The sequence below is a fragment of the Pinus tabuliformis genome, chromosome 9, assembly GCF_031772625.1.
Source record: "Pinus tabuliformis cultivar Carrire ecotype Pingquan chromosome 9, CPIR1, whole genome shotgun sequence".
Lineage (NCBI taxonomy): Eukaryota > Viridiplantae > Streptophyta > Pinopsida > Pinales > Pinaceae > Pinus > Pinus tabuliformis.
In genome coordinates, this window is record NC_142307.1 from 1,581,285,109 (window position 1) to 1,581,303,120 (window position 18,012).

An 18,012-nucleotide genomic window follows, 5' to 3' on the forward strand; every position below is an offset into this window, starting at 1 on the left:
GGTCTATAAAGGGATGAGGCCATTCGATCCTTCCTGACATTACCTAAGGTATTCTCTTGCGATTTTACTTAGTCAGGCTTCAGCCTAGTTTAATCTTGCACTTAGGGTTTCGCTTCTCATTATCAATGTTAGCCAGGAGTCAGGACATGTATATTTGCAAAAGAGAGGATAAGGGCTCCTTCAAGACTGCTCCTTTTGAACCAAGCTCTGATACCATGTTGATTTTTCATAGATCTCCTAGACTGATAATTACTTCTAATGGTGTTTATTTCATTTTACTTGTATTTACAATTATCATTAAGCAATTACACAGAAGATCCTCAATAGTAGAGCGGTAGAACCACAGAGATATCCAAACAAGAGACACAAGCATTTAGCTTGGGAAAATTGAAGCGAACAAAGTTCCTTCTACTAATTAATTATTCCAGAAAACTTGGAATATCAAATTATCCATTAAGGATATAAATATTATATTAAATATGTGAATAAGAATAAGAATGATGATGATTTACAAATGAGAACGAGAGGTTTGCTTATATACTAAGCAAGTGTCTCTTCATGAAGAGTCATGTCCTATTAGACATGCCTCTTCAACCTAATTACTAGCTTAACTAACTATTATTTATGATTATTATCTTTTACATTATATTTATATTATTTATATATTTTATTCATTACATTGCCTCCTTCCTCAAAAAGCTTTGTCCTCAAAGCTTGTCGATAAAAAAAAGCTTGATCTCTTTTTCGGCTTTGAAGGTCTTTCTCTCTTGGAACAGTCATCTTCGTCGATACAAGCTGATATGATCTTCTTAGTGGCAAACAAAATTGTTGCATTGAGAAGGGATCAGACCATCCTAGATTAATCTTCTGTATAGCATTCTGATAACTAAAACTTTGTAACGACTTGTCCTCGTAGCACTGGGTTGAGGTTACATTACTCTTTTTTGGAACATTAGTTTGTTGTTTCGGTTCTGACTGGTTCAAATATGTAGTATGGTTGATTCGTCTATTCTCATGATTTGGATGCCGATATGGAACTTTTTTTGTTTGATTTTTCCTTACTGGGCATGTGACAATTTTTATATTTTCTTCTGGCGAAGATGTTGAGTTTGTTATGAAACATTCATTGGGGATGTTCATCGTTTGAGTTGCAACATCCACGCGCGTCTTTTCTCCAACTTGCTTGTCTCCTTCCTGAGTTGTGACATTCACTGAATCGGTATGTGTTGTTTTGTTATCAACTTGAATTCCTACATTTGATGCTTCCTTCTTGATAAGTTGTTGTACCTGGTTTTCTAATGACTTCTTATCCTTCTTTAGTATCTTAATTTGCGTCAGCAATTTTTCACTATGGTTTTTAAGTCGAGAAACTTCTTCATTTTTGTCAATAGTGATTTTGTCAATTTCATTTTGCATATTTTGTAATACTTTTTTACCTTCTTGAGAAATTACTTTTGAAATATCCGATATATCTTCTGGCGTTACTGAATTAGGTTTCAGTGTAACATCTTGGAGCGTTATTTTCTTCTTCTTGTAAGAAAATGTTAAAAACTTTTTCTTAGTATTTAGAATAAAGGAACCTAGAGTTTTCATCCATGGTGATCCCAAAACAATGTCACTATCGTTAAAAGATAGGGTTTGCACGGTGAATTGTGAGGTAAAAGTATAATCTCCAATATTTAGGTGTAAATTGCTTATATCGTATTGTTTGCCAAAAAAATTTGTTTCAACTATATTTGATTCAGGAATCACCAATTGATTAGCACATTTAGGACTAACATAATAACTTCTTTCAGTAGGACTGATCGAGATTATGATGTCTCTTCCTGCGAGTGATCCTTTGATGTTAAATAATGTGCGAACACATGTACTACGGGTTTCAGGAAACCTTTCATTACTAGTCTCCATACTTTCCTTGATGTTTTTACGTAAACAATATGTCAACTGGAGCTATTTTTATTATAAAATATCACTTATTTCTCCTATATATATTTTTCAAATATTCTCCTCTTCTTCTTCTTTTTTTGGTTCGCTCTTTTAATAAAAAATTTATATATATTATAAAATTATAACTATATAAAATTTATATATACTTTATAATTATATAAAATTTATATATACTTTTTTGAGACCCACTTTTCCTTTTATATGTAACTATATAAGGCTTATATAGTATCCTTTTTTATAATTATAATAATATTTTTTTCTCGGAAAATTTGGATGAGACGTGACTCTTGGTACGGTCACAATCTTTAGATTTGAACAATTAAAATTATTTAGATCACACTTTTTTTTCTCCAATGTTATCAAAATATCTTTTACTTTTAAAATACCATGGGCTATTACCATGGGTTGTTTTTAAAACCTCCTGTAAAAAGTAATATTTACCTTTCACGTAAGAGCTTTTGTATTCTTGTTTCTTTAACTTTTAAAATACCATGGGCTATTACCATGGGTTGTTTTTAAAACCTCCGTTAAAATGTTCACGTAAAAAGTAAAACGTATTCCTTTTGTTTTTTGTTTTTATTTTTTTCCTTTAACTTTTTAAAATACCATGGGCAATTACCATGGGTTGTTTTTAAAACCATGGGCTTCTCCACCTAAAAAGCTTTAAATATACTTGGTATGAGATTTTGTATCCGTTTTGTTTTTTGTTTTTTTACTTTTTATTTTCTTCTTCTTTTTTTAATTTATTTACTTGTATTTTTTTTGGTTATTTTTTTTTTTTTAATGGCCAAAGGCCTAAAAAATGGAGAATCTCCCAATATATAGCGAAATACTTCAATTATGACAACAACAAGGTTGATGATAGGTTGATAGCCAAAGGCCTGGTGATCAGCCAAACGTGGCTCTGATACCAAATGAAGCGAACAAAGTTCCTTCTACTAATTAATTATTCCAGAAAACTTGGAATATCAAATTATCCATTAAGGATATAAATATTATATTAAATATGTGAATAAGAATAAGAATGATGATGATTTACAAATGAGAACGAGAGGCTTGCTTATATACCAAGCAAGTGTCTCTTCATGAAGAGTCATGTCCTATTAGACATGCCTCTTCAACCTAATTACTAGCTTAATATTTATGATTATTATCTTTTACATTATATTTATATTATTTATATATTTTATTCGTTACATTATAATTCAGCCTAGTTTAATCTTGCACTTAGGGTTTCGCTTCTCATTATCAATGTTAGCCAGGAGTCAGGACATGTATATTTGCAAAACAGAGGATAAGGGCTCCTTCAAGACTGCTCCTTTTGAACCAAGCTCTGATACCATGTTGATTTTTCATAGATCTCCTAGACTGATAATTACTTCTAATGATGTTTATTTCATTTTACTTGTATTTACAATTATCATTAAGCAATTACACAGAAGATCCTCAACAATAGAGCGGTAGAACCACAAAGAGATATCCAAACAAGAGACACAAGCATTTAGCTTGGGAAAATCCACATGGGGGAAATACCCAACAACCTTTTCCTTAGAGAAATCATTAAGTTCAACAGAGATACATCTAGTCAAATACAAGGTCAAACTGATCAGCAATGCAACTTTGGTCTAACCTGATCAATTAGCCCTTATGTGAAGTCATCAATCTGCCCATAAGCTTGATCTGATCTGATCTGTCAACTTGGCCTGCTCGGTATTCGTCTTATTCTGTTTGCCCTAATTCGTTCTACTGTCCAAGATGACTTAAGAATTCGTTCTTCTGCCTTAGCTCAGTGTTGTAATATCCCTAAGGAAATTTAACAATAAATAATCAAAGCTTGCATAGACATAAACACACAAAAAATTACTCAAGCATCAGAACACCAATTTAGAGCTAGAAACTGCGCTGCTGAGCCATTTTATTGATAAATAATGTAGTACAATAGGTGCTTGGAAAGTATGCACTTGGGCTTGCCTTGCCCAAGGCAAGCTAGCTAAGCCCAAGTGATGAGTGTGAGATCTTCTCCAAGCGTGTTAGCTGGTTCTCCTTGGCTCTGCACTGAAATGCCCCAAAAATGAGCTGCTGGTTGAGTAGAATGGCTTCTAGGGCTTCCTTCGGTGCTTAGAAAATTTCGGGAAATTAACCTCGGGCTCTCCACCAAATACCCAGAATAACCCACGAAGGAATTTGCCGATGGTTGACCTTGGAATTTTGACCCTATTTTCCCTCAATGGCTCTGTTGCTGGGTGATTCGACTCACTTGTAAATCCTGTTGCAAAAATCCCCCAAAATAGTTGCAATCTCCACCAAAATACTTTCCCAAGCTCCTCAAGTTTCAGCGCCAAACTCACTTCACTCCTCAACCTCCAAGCGTGCCTCCTCTAAGAACTGCGCAATCCGTGCGCGCTGTTGCTGAACCTCTACACAAACTCGCACTCCCCGCTGCTAGTACGAACTGGAATAGATGGGACTCCCTCCTTGGGCTGGCACTCAAAGTCCACCGAAGCAAGGGTTGAGATTTCCACTTGGAAACACTCTTGTGCTAAACAACACTTGCAGACTTGGCTTCAGCTCAAGCATGCCATGTCAAAGACAATTTCTTAAATATTCATGAATGACTGAAATGAGTGCCTCTTGCTCCTTTTGTGCAAAAGCCTCCAAAATTTGCATGTGGGCCCAACTCGACTTTCCCTCGCCAACTTTGCTCCAATGGTGCGTGTTTCCCTTGTGGGCCACATTTCTCTATGCGTGGCCCCCACGGTCCACTGGAGGCTCAGTATTCCTCCTCCATCTCCTAATGTTTGGGCTCACTTTTGACCAAAAATACATGTGGGGCCTCTAAATCCACACTTCTTAAGTGCTAATGCGAATTTATTCAAACGGGGCAAAATTGATATTTCCCTTAGCAATGTTGCTAAGTGGGAAATCACAGGTGTGCTCTAGAAAAGTAGGTCTCCTCATATACTTAGTCTGCCTTCTGCCTTAGAAGAATTCATTCTTCTAAATTCTTCCTTGCTCTCCCTCAGAGATCTTCGTCACTATGCGTTAGAGAACTTCGCTACTCTGCCTCAGAATACTTTGTATTGATAGAAGATGAGATGGTCCGAATGAGAGAGAGACGAGTTCTCTATATATAGAGATTTTGATGACCGAATGGGTGTATCTAATAGGGCAAGTCAACCTAAGCTTTTGGAGCCAAAAATTTAAGCTTTTACAAATTCAAAATTTTTCTTTTTGGAGCCAACATGAATAACATGTTTGGCATTTATTATTACATGCATATCAAGGGCTAAAATGTTAATTATGAAGACCGACCATAGCTACAAAATTCAACATGCAGCACTCCTGGCCCATCATCTGTGCATAGCTCCCTCAGCACTGTAGCTGCCAACAACTTTCCTCATAGAAAGAAAGCCTTCATGTAAAGCCTACAATTGTGTTCCATGTTGAATGTGGTGCTTACTGCCTACAAAAGGTGCTGTCAATTTTTTTAATAATGTCCTGAGTAATTGTATAATGTGATTGCCACTACAAAGTATTGTCTTCTAAGTTCTAACATGATCTTTAAGCCTTCAGCAAATGATTAACCTCGATCTTTAGAAAACAATTTCATGGACCTTATTATTATTATGTCAATTCAAATCGATAAAACTTCATGGTGCTTGCCTTTTCTTAGGTCTCTCTTCTCTCTCCTTGTTGGGATCACTCTAAGGCACATTCTGCAAGAATCTTCAAAGCTGATCACAGGTTCCAGCCCAGTTTCACCATGATAGCATGTTAGAAGTTAGACAAGATACACATAGACAATGACGGAGGTTTTCTAAATTTGTTAACAATTGCATGCTTTCTCATAATAGTAAGGTGTATAGTAAATTTTTATTTGGTAGGTAAGCACCCACGGGGGATTTGAACCAGTGACCTATCGCAAGGAGTGCCTTAGCAGTGCACCCATTCACCGTCAATCCAAAGCCCCATGGGCAAGGTGTATAGTATATACTCCCATATTTTTTTCAAATTGGATTTTCCCACTATGATTTTTTTCGAATTGTATGGAATGTGAATTCAAATTTGAACCTGTATATGATAACCTTGTATCTAATGATTAATCATATGCATGCAAAAGAATGATTAAACTCTCTGTCATCATAGCTGATGTTGGTGCACACACTCTTTTGACCTCAATGGTTATTTTTGTTGTGACAATATTACATAGGATCCAGTGCATGGCTGACTCTTACTTATGGCACAATAGATATGCATATGTAATTTGCCAATCCATGTAGCTTGCTAGGCAAGTTGTTGGATGATTTGGTGTATGAGGGTCGCTTTTCTTCTCTTTGCTACTTGCATTTTAAGATGGCCTTTCCTACACCCCAATGTATGTCAAAATGCAACTACATTGTAGCTTGATGGCTTTTCTTGCACAACTTTGGGTTTGTTCGCATTAGCCACATATGGAGTTAGATGATTTTCTTTTGAGAAAGAGATGCACATGTAAAGGTATCTAAGTCCAAGGATCTTTCTTTTTGAGATGCCCTATTTATTCTTAGATCTGTGGTCACGATTGCTTGTTTATAAATTTGCATGGCATGTTGAGAACTTTTGTACATTACATGGAGCAAAGATGTCTGACCTTGTCCTTTTGAAAGATGTGACATCTCCAACAAAATATTCTTATAAGCAGTCTTTCCTTATTGCCAGTTCTATAATCATTTGTTTCAGCCTCTATATGGTTCATAGTACATACTTCATACCACAAGAGGCCTAATGGTTAAATTTCTATTATGAGGTTGTTTAGACAGTGTGGATTCAAGAGTCCTTGAACTTTTGCCATCACAAATTACATCACCAACATTTTTACAGCCTTGGATGCTAAGAGAGCTGCTTTGTAATGGCTTCTATCTTGATTCAATTCTTCGAACACTTGCCATCACCCATTTGTGTGTTCTAGGGCTTCATTATAATTGCTGTAAACCTACTTTATTTGTCTCTTGGTCTTGTTCTGTTTCTACCTATTTTGGATATGCGTTAGGCACTTCCAATGTACATTCTGCAGTCCCGTTGAGCATCTTTGGCCACCAATGGACATTAATACACAAATTACATTAAATTAAAATCATAGACACACTTGAACCTGTAGTTGCTCCTGGTTGCTATCTAGGCAATTTATGGCTGAAATCTGGAAATAATGGGTAAACATAATCCATACGTCTTCAGTCCAAGAGAATGGTTATGCACATTCCTAATTTTGAGAAAGTGCTAACTCAAGCTTGCGTGACATGCTGTTACATAGTATCCTATTGCCGTATAAATACAAGTTAAACAAAATATTCTGTGTAGCTGTTTCTGGCAAGAAGCCTTCTCAACTTTAACAGCTTTGCTACAAAAATAGGGCAGTATAGACACTTGAGATTAGGATTCATAAGGAAGATTTTTTTGAGGAGTTGACAGGTAGAAATAGAAAGTGTGCTGAAAAGACACTTTTTTCATCATAGGGAAGTGCCTGAGTCTGCTTTCCTGGCAGTCTGGTTGTCCTAGTCCTTATGAATTATTTAAGAGGTACATTTGGCTTATGTATGATAAATATTCATCCATGCGTATTCTTCTTTCTAATGAATTTGTTTTTGGAATGTTAAACAATACCAAGTACAGACATTATCTGTAATGGTTCACTTTTGTCTGCTGTTTTAGGCAGCACATGATGCTTTTGTTGAAACCAGTGGAGCTGTGAACACTGTTTCAGTTTCTCTAATGAAGATAGCAAATGATATACGTTTCCTAGGAAGGTATTTCTGCTGTAATCCTGGTCAGTTTTATTGTCAACTAATAACATACACACTAATGTATGGTACTAACATATCTCTCTTTTCAGTGGGCCTCGCTGTGGACTAGGTGAACTGCTATTACCTGAAAACGAACCTGGCAGCAGCATCATGCCTGTATGTATCATAAGTAGACTTCAAAGTATATAAAGTGTTGCAATTTTGTTCTGTCTATATTTTGGTGAACTTTTGCAAATGTGCATATATCCATTTCAAGGAATAGCTAGCTATGAAGCATAGATAATAGAAAGTTCTCACACAAAAACATGCAATTCTATCGACTTATGATGTTTTCTAGTTCTTTCGTGCTCCCTTCCATAATATTTTATGATGCAATGTGTACTTGTTGGGGATAGTCCATAGTAAGATGTGTCCTACAATGTGTTCTGTTTGTGTAATCATTGTCTACTCAATAGTACTGATTTTGTATAGATTTTGATGTTTGGTTTCTCATATTAAATTTAAAAATTACTGCAGGGAAAGGTGAACCCTACTCAATGTGAGGCTTTGACAATGGTTTGTGCTCAGGTAAACTGGCCTTCTACTTCAGTTATAGTCGTTAAATTTCACAATCATCCTAATGAGAGCCAGAGGTTTCATTCTGAAATGTGCAATGCTTAATCTGTATATTGATTTGGTAAGAGCATGTTTTAATTGATGTACAAATAGGAACACAGCTGTATATAATTATTTTTTAGACATACTATTGGAATGCTAAGTTTTCCATAGTATAGTTGGAGGCAGGCCTAATTCTGATCTATTGGGCATCTGTTTGCATGCTAGTATCCAAAAAATCACAAAAACAAGCATTGGTTCGACTTCAGCATATTAGTGGACTTGAGGAGAGCAGTTAAGACTATGAGTGGATGAAGGCAGCTCCCAAGCTGAGTTCCTCCTCCATGCATCCAGCCCCTTGATTCAATTATTGGTGATCTATACAAAGATGTGGTCTGGTTTAGCTTTCCTCATGCATAGCTATGAGATGTCATCCACCCAAATCTTAAATTGGGAGCCAGCTCGGATCCAAACATAGACATTTCTGCATCTATGGTTTTCAGATGAGTTTGAGAGTAGAAACCTCATGGTTAGAGGGCATGCTAGTTTCCACTCTGGTTACTAGAGAACATATCACATCATCATACTCAGGGCCATTACCAAGGAGGCTCATTATCTCTCTTCGAAAGGATTTTGCTTCTTTGTAGACTTTTTGAAAGCATCCCACACAATGCTGAGATAAGCTTTTTTACAGTGTTCCATGGGGATGTGCCCCATGTGGTGGGGTGGATGCACCCTACATTTCCCACGATCCAAAGAGGTGAGGGGCCTTAGGGAAACATTTTCTCAAATCCCCCTTTGGGGGAAACTCGGAGAAATGTTTCCCATGTGTGGGGAACACGTTTCCCCTAAAGGGGAATGTCTAGAAAACCCCCTCCCCCAGAAGGGGGATGCCTGGGCAATGTATCCCCCGGAGATATTTTTACCAACAACCCATGAAAATGGAGAGCAAAGATAGGGGATAGAGATTTTAGGAGTTTGTGACTTTGGTAATTAATGGTAATACTAAATTCTTAACCCTATCCTTTTACTTAGATTTTTAACATTACATTACCATTAATTGTTTCAGGATGTTTGAGAGAGGTTCTTGTTACAGTGAAATCTAGCACCCTAGTGCAAAGCCTTGCTAGGTGACTTAGATAAAGTGTAATAATGGGAGTGTCACCATTGTCACCTTAGCAACTACTTCCCTCCTTTTAGTGATTGGCACAATCCAACACAAGAGGAGGTTTCCCTATTAGATTGCATGGGTCAAATAACCCAATCAACAGAAAGATAAGTGCCTCGAAGGGTTCTACAATGATTTCCACCAAAGAATAAAGATAGGTAATTAGGGGTTAAGGTGGATTTAACAGTGATTTCCAGATTTGAGTTCAAAGGTTCCTATGGCTCTTCTAAAGGTGCAGGTCAGCCAATAAAGGCTCAAGGTAGGCTCCCAAAGATGCACAATCAATAAATTACACTTGACTATCATAATCTAGCTTGAGAAATTAGAAACTGCAGTAATATAACAGCAAATTTAGCGCTAGAAACTATGATAATAAAATGTAAAGCGAGGGCTAAGATATGTTGAAGAATGTAACTAGTGTCGGTCTTCATAATTGTATTTGTCAAAAGAAAAATTTATTGTAAAAGAAAAATATTTTTGAAGAATGGGTTTCATGCTCTTTCATTTATTTTCGAGGTCATAGCCTCCACTGAAGGCTCCTAGGTTTTGTCTTGAGTCAAGATAGTCATTCTCATACTTGTTGACCACGCCATGTCCATGTACTTGACTTAGGATATCAGTCCTAATCCATCACAGTACCTGACACAAGGAGAACCATGCTAATTCAAATCATCATTCTCCCTATCTGTGATGCATGCACTAGACTTACGACTGTTAGTCCTGGCCTAGTACATGACACAGGGAGAACTAGTGTCCAACCTTACTCCCTCTCAACCTGAGAGGAGAAATCCATTGTTTTGAGCACAACTTTGCTGACCTTTCCAATCAATCTTTATTAGTAAACACAACCCCATAGTGAAAAATAATTCTGCCCTCTGGTTGCTATTCTCATCTTTTCCAAATTAGCCAATTCCCAGGGTTTTCAAATAAGCCTTCTTGTCATTACTCTAGCTGCCTCGTAGATAACTGTCCTTAGCCCTCTAACTGTCTTATTGTTGCTTCAAATAGAAAGTCCTTAGCGCATCAATCAAACTTCCTTTCAATAGTGACTTCGCTTCTCCATGATTACTATCATAATGTCTTCCAAGCACAAACCACTTGATAGTGAATGTCCGTTGCTTCACTGTACTTAGGGTTTTCACAGATCTACCCACACAATAGTGAGCCAATTCTTGCACTCACGATACATAAATCTCCTTCAAGTCTACCCTCTAAACAATTCTTGAGCCTACAACATCCAACCCCTGTTTAGGGCTTTCTTGTACCTACAAAACATAACAGAAAATCCTCGCCAAAGGACCTTCTTCCTACGTAGTTGCCACAAAGAGATGTGACTTGGTTTTGGAAGGTAACCGGACCTCCCGAACAAGTCCTTCTCTCAACTTGCAATTATAGGGAAATTTTGTCGCTTCTACGCTGAGAGAATCTTCTTTCTCCTGCTCAGAATCAACCTTCTAGATCTTGGCCAAATTTCCTTCAAAGAACAGTCCCTGAAGCTCAAATCCCAACCTCTCCTGACAGTCTTTAAAATGCTAATTTTTTTTGTCCAAACTGGACTACAACAACTAGCATTCAACAATCACAAAGAGATAAACACATACCTATTCAAGACGTCATCAACTACCTTGAATTCTCCATGGATTTGAGCACAAAAATTGACATTATTTTCTATCTGGTTAGGGTTCTTGATCTACCCTTGTTCAACCTCCTAAATACTGGCATAATCTTCTCTCAAATCTCTGCGCTAGTCTCTCAACAACTGTGACTTCCTTTCAACAATGTCTTTGAGCCTTTGACCCTCCAAAATAGGGCTTTTGACCCTTTGAGGTAACAGAGGTCTTCGGTCCTATATTTTAGAGAGGTATATACCAAAACCATGCCCATATTTCTTCTTGTAGTCTCGACTAGTCTTCTTCCTACGTTGGCAAATCAGATCAGAAGAAAGAGACCCAAACTTGACCTTTTCTCCATTTCAGATTGCTTCTGTAGAGTTCGACTACCTTAGATTGTTCTTTCACTTGATGTGATGCACTTGTGTTTGTCTTATTCTTGTAGCCCTACTAGGCCTACTTGACCTCCATAAGGATTATACTTCTATGAGATTCCTTGATCAAGAACAAGTCCTCCATGGGTATGACTAGATTACAAAACCCAACTTACTCCTTGAGAACTTGATCCTTCTTGACAAAAATATTCTTGATAGTCTTAAAGAGAATTTGTATCATCAATGGTGTAGCTCGTACTATAAACAAGCTATGTTGCCAGGAAACGTGGGTTCGATGACGACTACTGGGATGGGGATGGGTACTGGGACGGGGACGGGGACGTCATTTTTTGAAACAAGGTGCATGGGTTCGTCGGGGTATAATATAGTTTATTATATATAATATATAAATATTATATTTTATAAATTATACTATATATGAATTTGTATATTTTTCAACTTTAAACAAGAAAACTAAAATATTTATGATTTAAAATTTAAATATCCAAACATGCACATCATTGAACATTCAACAATCACAATGAAATTTCAAAATTTCTAGTTTGATATCAAGTGCAAATTGGAGTTTACATATTAATAAAAATCATGATATATGTCCATTGTCATACTACATTCAAAATTTGCCTTAAGGTATCTGCAAACAAGAACTAGGAAATTTTAAAAGACTAAAATAAAAATAGCTAATAGTGAACAATGGCTTCCTCGAGCCATGTCATCAGCATCACTCAAATCTTCAGTTAGCATGCTCTCTACGTAGGAATCACTCTCATCTTGAGGCTCCTGCTCATCCATACCAACTGGAGGTAGCTCAATAAGGCTAATTGGTTGCATCTCCTCGTCCACACACATAACATCATCTGTGTATTGATCTCATCACTTGAAAGGACCGTCCTTGTACCTAGGGTCTTTTCGAGATATGAGACGAAGTGTGCTATGAATGTACACTAAGTTCTCTGCCTTCTTTGAGCCCAACCTATTTCTCTTTACTGAATGGATAAAGGCATAAGTACTCCAATTCCTCTCGCAAGATGAAGAACTAGCTACCTAGAATATTAGGGGAAGCCCATTAAATTAATTAAAAATTTAAAAATAAAAACTAAAATGAACCCCAAAGAACCCGATTTTGGGGTTCCAAGTACCCATCATCAGGGTTCTTTGTACTCGTCAAGATAAAAGAACCCAATTTTTTTTAATGGAGAACTGGTACTTCGTAGAAGAACCCAAATCTTATGGGTTCTTCTCAAAAGCACTTGTACCCCAATCCGATACTTGGGGAGGAGAACCCGGGACAGGTTCGAGAACCCCACCCCGGGTTCGCGAACCCATGCAACATAGCAAACAAGTTATGCCTTGTTTGAACAACTTCATAGCTTGTATCATCTTACTTCAGATCTTATGATGACTTCGGATCACTGTCACCCTTTTATGTATATGGATTTTTGTCATATCTCATATTAACTTGAATGAGGGGTACTTGGATCATATTGTCATGCTTACATTATTTGTAGTCATTTTGAAGACCTTGCATATCTTCTAACCATCCTTAATGCTTCAAGATTTTAATCTTACTCGAATACTTGTATTACTATAATTTTGATCCTTCAAATTCGGCTTATTGTAGAACATAAGTGGACTTACAAACCTCGTATACTTTCTTCTTCCTTGAACAAATTTCAGATAATATTACAAAGGAAGACTTAGGCTGTCCTATCATAGTTCTTTTACTTTGTCTCTCATACTAAATTGGAAGTCAAAACAAAGAGTCTGATGAATGAACTTGTTGTAGAGGTGTCAATTTTTCCAACATGAGTGATCTTCAAACGACCTTCTTCTTCACATTAACTATGATACCATGTTGGAAAATCAAGGTAGTTGTAGTTTAATGTTGATTCTCCTTACTTAATAATTACTTGTGATACTAGTTGGCATTTTATTATTTTTGTTTTACTTCTTATTCAAGCAATTATCAAAACATGAAGATCACGATACACAAAGAACACAAAATATAGGCTTCATGTCAAGGAAAAACCCCACAATTGGGGAAAACCCAAAAAATCCTTTTCTTATAGAATTAGATCAAAATGAGATCTCCAAGATCCAAAGACTAAAGTCAAACCTCCTCCAAGCACCAAGTCAACCCTCCAAATGATTTCCTTCAAGACAAGAGAAGGTCTTCCAAAGTCAACGAGAGTCAACTCCTTCAAAGTTTGCTCTAAACAAGATTTCAACACACACTTCAAGATAAATCCTTTTACATGTTACAACTTGCCCAAATGGGTCTTATACAATTAATATTGACTCTCTTCACTCATGTCAATTATTCTTATGACACGACAAACCCTAGAAGCATGAAGAACATGCTTTACCTAGTTAACTAAACAAAAGAACCCTGAAACCTATGCTTGAAAATAATAATTTTTCTCTTCTTTTGTTTGTTACATAATATATACATAATGACATGAGAACAAAGATAATTATGAAGACCGAACCTAGTTACTATTCCAACACCTAGCAGCCCAAAGAAAGAACAATCCAATGAGGAAGCTAAAGAAGAGGAAAAGCAACGTGAAGAGAAGAAATAATGATCGCAAGTTAAGATTGCATCTCTATTCGGAACCCCCAAATATTATGTTGATTTTTGGTAGCATCAAATGTGCTCTAGCCATGAAAATTGGTGGAGAGGCTAAGGCACATGAGATCTCCAAGGCCCATAAATCGTTTGGAGAAATTCCACCCGGATGAAGAGATATTAAAATAATTAATATTTTTAATGAGTCATTAAGTCTAAACTTAGGAAAATTAAAATATTAATGTGTACTAATATAAAATGGGTGAGAAAGTTCTAAGAGATGAGGATCAAGTCAGATCTAATCTTAGCCGTTGATTAGGGGCTTAATCTCGGCCATTGAACCGTCAACAGGAAAAGTATAAGAGGAGGCTTGAGGGTCTGTTGGAGATACACCAAGAGAGATCAAGAATTCGATTTTCTGGGGTTGGGTTTACTGAGGAAATCGAGTTAGAGATCAGTTCTAGTGAGGTAGTTCAGCAAGGGATTTCGATCCAAGGCTGAAGAATACATATCAGAGAGGCAACGAAGAGCCTAGTAGGGCTGACGCAGAGGCTAAGGAGGCCAATGCAGAGGACGCAGAAGCCATAGAGGCAAATGCAAAGGATGTAGAGGCTGACGCAGACAACGTAGAGGGATGTAGAGGCTGACGTTGGATGAAGAGGCTGCACTGAGGAGGTTCTGTGGGCAGACTGAGAGCAGATCAACCGGGAGAGGGTGACACAGTTCCAGAGGAGTGCTTGGAGCAACTTTCGCTGTCCAGCACAAGGAGCAGTCAGAGTCACTGTGGGGTTAATCATCTGGTTGTTGATTTGCTGGAATATCTGTCTTCGGAGAGAGGTACAGTAGCCAAGGATATTCTCTGAAGGGTGAGCCATTTTTGGCACCCTAGTTGTATTAAAAAATGTGCTTAATAATAAAACCCTCATATATGCTACACTGGTTTTCTCGCATTGGTTTTTTCGGGGACGATTGTCCAAAAATAACGGTGTCCCTTGTGTTGTCTCAGTTTATTTCAATTGTTGATCTATATATTTTTGAAGGCTGCACTTGTGTTTACTTCGATGTTTATGTTACTAAATAACTTGTTAATGTAAAGAACAAGTGGGAGATAGTAAACCAGATATTGTAGTAGGGGTTTCTAATGTGTTAGATTCAAAAAATTTCACATATTACACTTTGAGGATCAGGGGAGTCATCAAGGGACAACACATCACAGTTTTGGTTGATGGGGGAGCTACACACAACTTCATTGATGCAACATTAGTAGCAAAGAGAGGGCTTCCCACAAAAGAGTTCGAAGGCCTTGATGTGATAGTAGCGGATGGGTACAACTTGGATTGCACACAAATGATCCCAGGTTTGAGCATAACACTTGGTAATTACACTTTCACTAGTGATTTTTATGTAATAGATCTTGCAAATATCAATATGGTATTAGGGGTTCAATGGTTGTATTCATTGGGAAAGCACACTATGGACTACCAAGCAATGAAAATGGAATTTAAAGCCCCTAATGGTAGTAAGGTAGTTTTGAGAGGCATGGAAAATGGTAGCCCACAAGTTGTTTTCCGCCAAAAGAATGGAGGCCATATTTAGGCATGGAGATGTAGCATATGCTGTAGAATGCATGATTACAAGTCAAAAGACACCCAACAATAGCAACCTGTAGTACAAAGCAGAGGTTCAACGAGTGTTGTCAGGTATTTGGTGATATTCCTCTGGGATTGCCTCCTAAAAGAGGATTTGAACATACTATAGAGTTGGAAGAAGGGGCCAAGCCCATAATCACTACACCATATCGACACCCAAAGAAATTTAAGGACGAGATAGAAAAGGCAATCCAAGAATTTCTAGCGATGGTCCACATTGGATGCAACTCAAGTTCGTACACCTCGTTAGTGGTTTTGGTTAAAAAGAAGGATGGAATATGGAGGATGTGTATTGACTACTAAACACTCAACAAAAATACTATCAAGAATAGGTATCTTATTCCTAGGATCAATGAGTTACTAGATGAGTTACATGGAGCAATTTACTTTTCAAAGATTGACCTACGATCAGGATATCATCAAATCCAGGTTCGAGAGCAAGATGTGTCGAAGACAACATTTCAATGCCACTATGGACACTTTGAATTTTTGGTCATGCCATTTGGTCTAACCAATGCTCTCGCCACATTCCAATCTTGCATGAATAGCATCTTCAACAAGTAGTTGAGGAAATTCTTATTAGTATTTTTTTATGACCTTCTCATATACAACAAGACATGGGAAGATCACTTGGGGCACCTGGATGAAATTTTGAGCATAATGCAACAACAATCACTCTATGCCAAGGCATCAAAATGCGAATTTGGGATGACAAAGATTCTTTATTTGGGACACATAATTAGTGCGAAAGGAGTGCAAGTACATCAAGAGAAGATTTAGGCAATATTGGACTGGCTTGTTGATTTTGGGTAGCACTGGATGTGTTCTAGCTCCAAAATTTTGTGGAGGGGCTAGAATACACAAGATCTCCAAAACCCAAAAATCGTTTGGTGAAATTCCACACGGATGAGGAGTTATTAAAATAATTAATATTTTTAATGGGTTCCTAAGTCTAAACTTAGGAAATAAAAATATTAATGGGTATTAATAAAGATAAGGGTGAGAAGCTTCTAAGAGATGAGGATCAAGTTATTTTTAATCTTAGCTGTTGATTAGAGACTTAATCTCGACCGTTGATTCATCAATAGGAAAAGTATAAGAGAAGACTTGAGGATCATTTGGAGACACAGCAACGGATACTCAGTATCCCAAGGAAAAAAGATTCTCAAAGAGAAGGAGATTGATTTCAGAGGGAGAGTTGCAGGGTGGAGGAAGAGGAGGGCATCAACAATTGTCAATGATTGAGGAGGAGGTGATGTAGGGGTATTGAGAGACAACGCAGAGGGAAGATGCAGTCCTCACACAGGCTGACGCAGAGGGACACAAAACCACGCAAATTGACGTAGAAGTGGGAGAAGGTTCTCCAAGGTGTCAAAAAGTTTCCTGGAAAGGGATGAACCTTATCTCAGGTGTTTTCTATCAGTAGTGTCTCAGTTTCTCTATAGAATCATTCCTTGTAAAGCGATTGTTGCTGAAGATTAATAAAACCCGCATCTACTGCACTGGTTTTCCCACATTGGGTTTTTCCGGGGACAATTGTTCAAAAAAAACTGTGTTGATGTTATTGGTTCTTGTGCTTGTTATTTTCTCTATGTAACTATGTCATAACTGCAGTAGAATTTATTTTAATGTTTGCTGAAGAGATTTCGTAAATAACTTATTGTGAGAAATAAGTAGGTGAAATAAATCAATTACTGCAGTAGAATTTTGGGTTAGAAATTTTCACATGGTATCAGATCATATATCTGGCAATAGGAGAGAAGAATCGACTATGGGTCAGGAGCACGATGCAAAGGCATCAACTTTGAGGGACTTACGCAGATTTCCAGAAAAGGAAGAAAGCACGAAGAACATGGATCGCGATTATTCTATGTTAGCTTCTAGATTGGAAGAAAAAGTCACTTGCCTAGCAAGTTCTGCCTCCTCTGAGTTTTGGTATATAGATAGCGGAGCTTCCTGGCATATGACAAGAATTCGAGAATGTTTTTAAAATTATCAAGAAGAAAGGATGAATTTTCAGATCACCATGGAAATAAGGCAAAGTGTACCCCCATAAGAAGAGGTACTGCAGTATTTTAAACTGAAGCAGGAGAGCGGCTTTGAGCAACCAATGTGCTGCATGTGCCAGAATTAGGGATGAACTTACTCTCTGTATCTCAACTTCAAAACAAGGGTTATGATGTTTTCTTCATCAAGGAGAACGTATAACACCCAAATTGGAAAAAGAAGACCCAGATTGGAATCAAAAGTAACAGGTTGTATAGATTATAGCTAGAATCTCCAATGGCACTGATAGGCAG

At 37.3% G+C, this 18,012-nt stretch overlaps 1 protein-coding gene across 2 annotated transcripts in view; it reads left to right on the forward strand.

The window, feature by feature from the left end:
- LOC149154739 (fumarate hydratase 1, mitochondrial-like) overlaps positions 1-18,012 on the forward strand; it is a 178,545-nt gene that overhangs the window by 113,292 nt on the left and 47,241 nt on the right. For both annotated transcript variants that reach the window (XM_089440812.1, XM_089440813.1), the window contains exons 11-13: positions 7,636-7,730; positions 7,817-7,883; positions 8,244-8,294. In XM_089440812.1, coding sequence (XP_089296938.1) covers positions 7,636-7,730; positions 7,817-7,883; positions 8,244-8,294 — 213 coding nt within the window. The remainder of the gene's footprint in view (positions 1-7,635; positions 7,731-7,816; positions 7,884-8,243; positions 8,295-18,012) is intronic.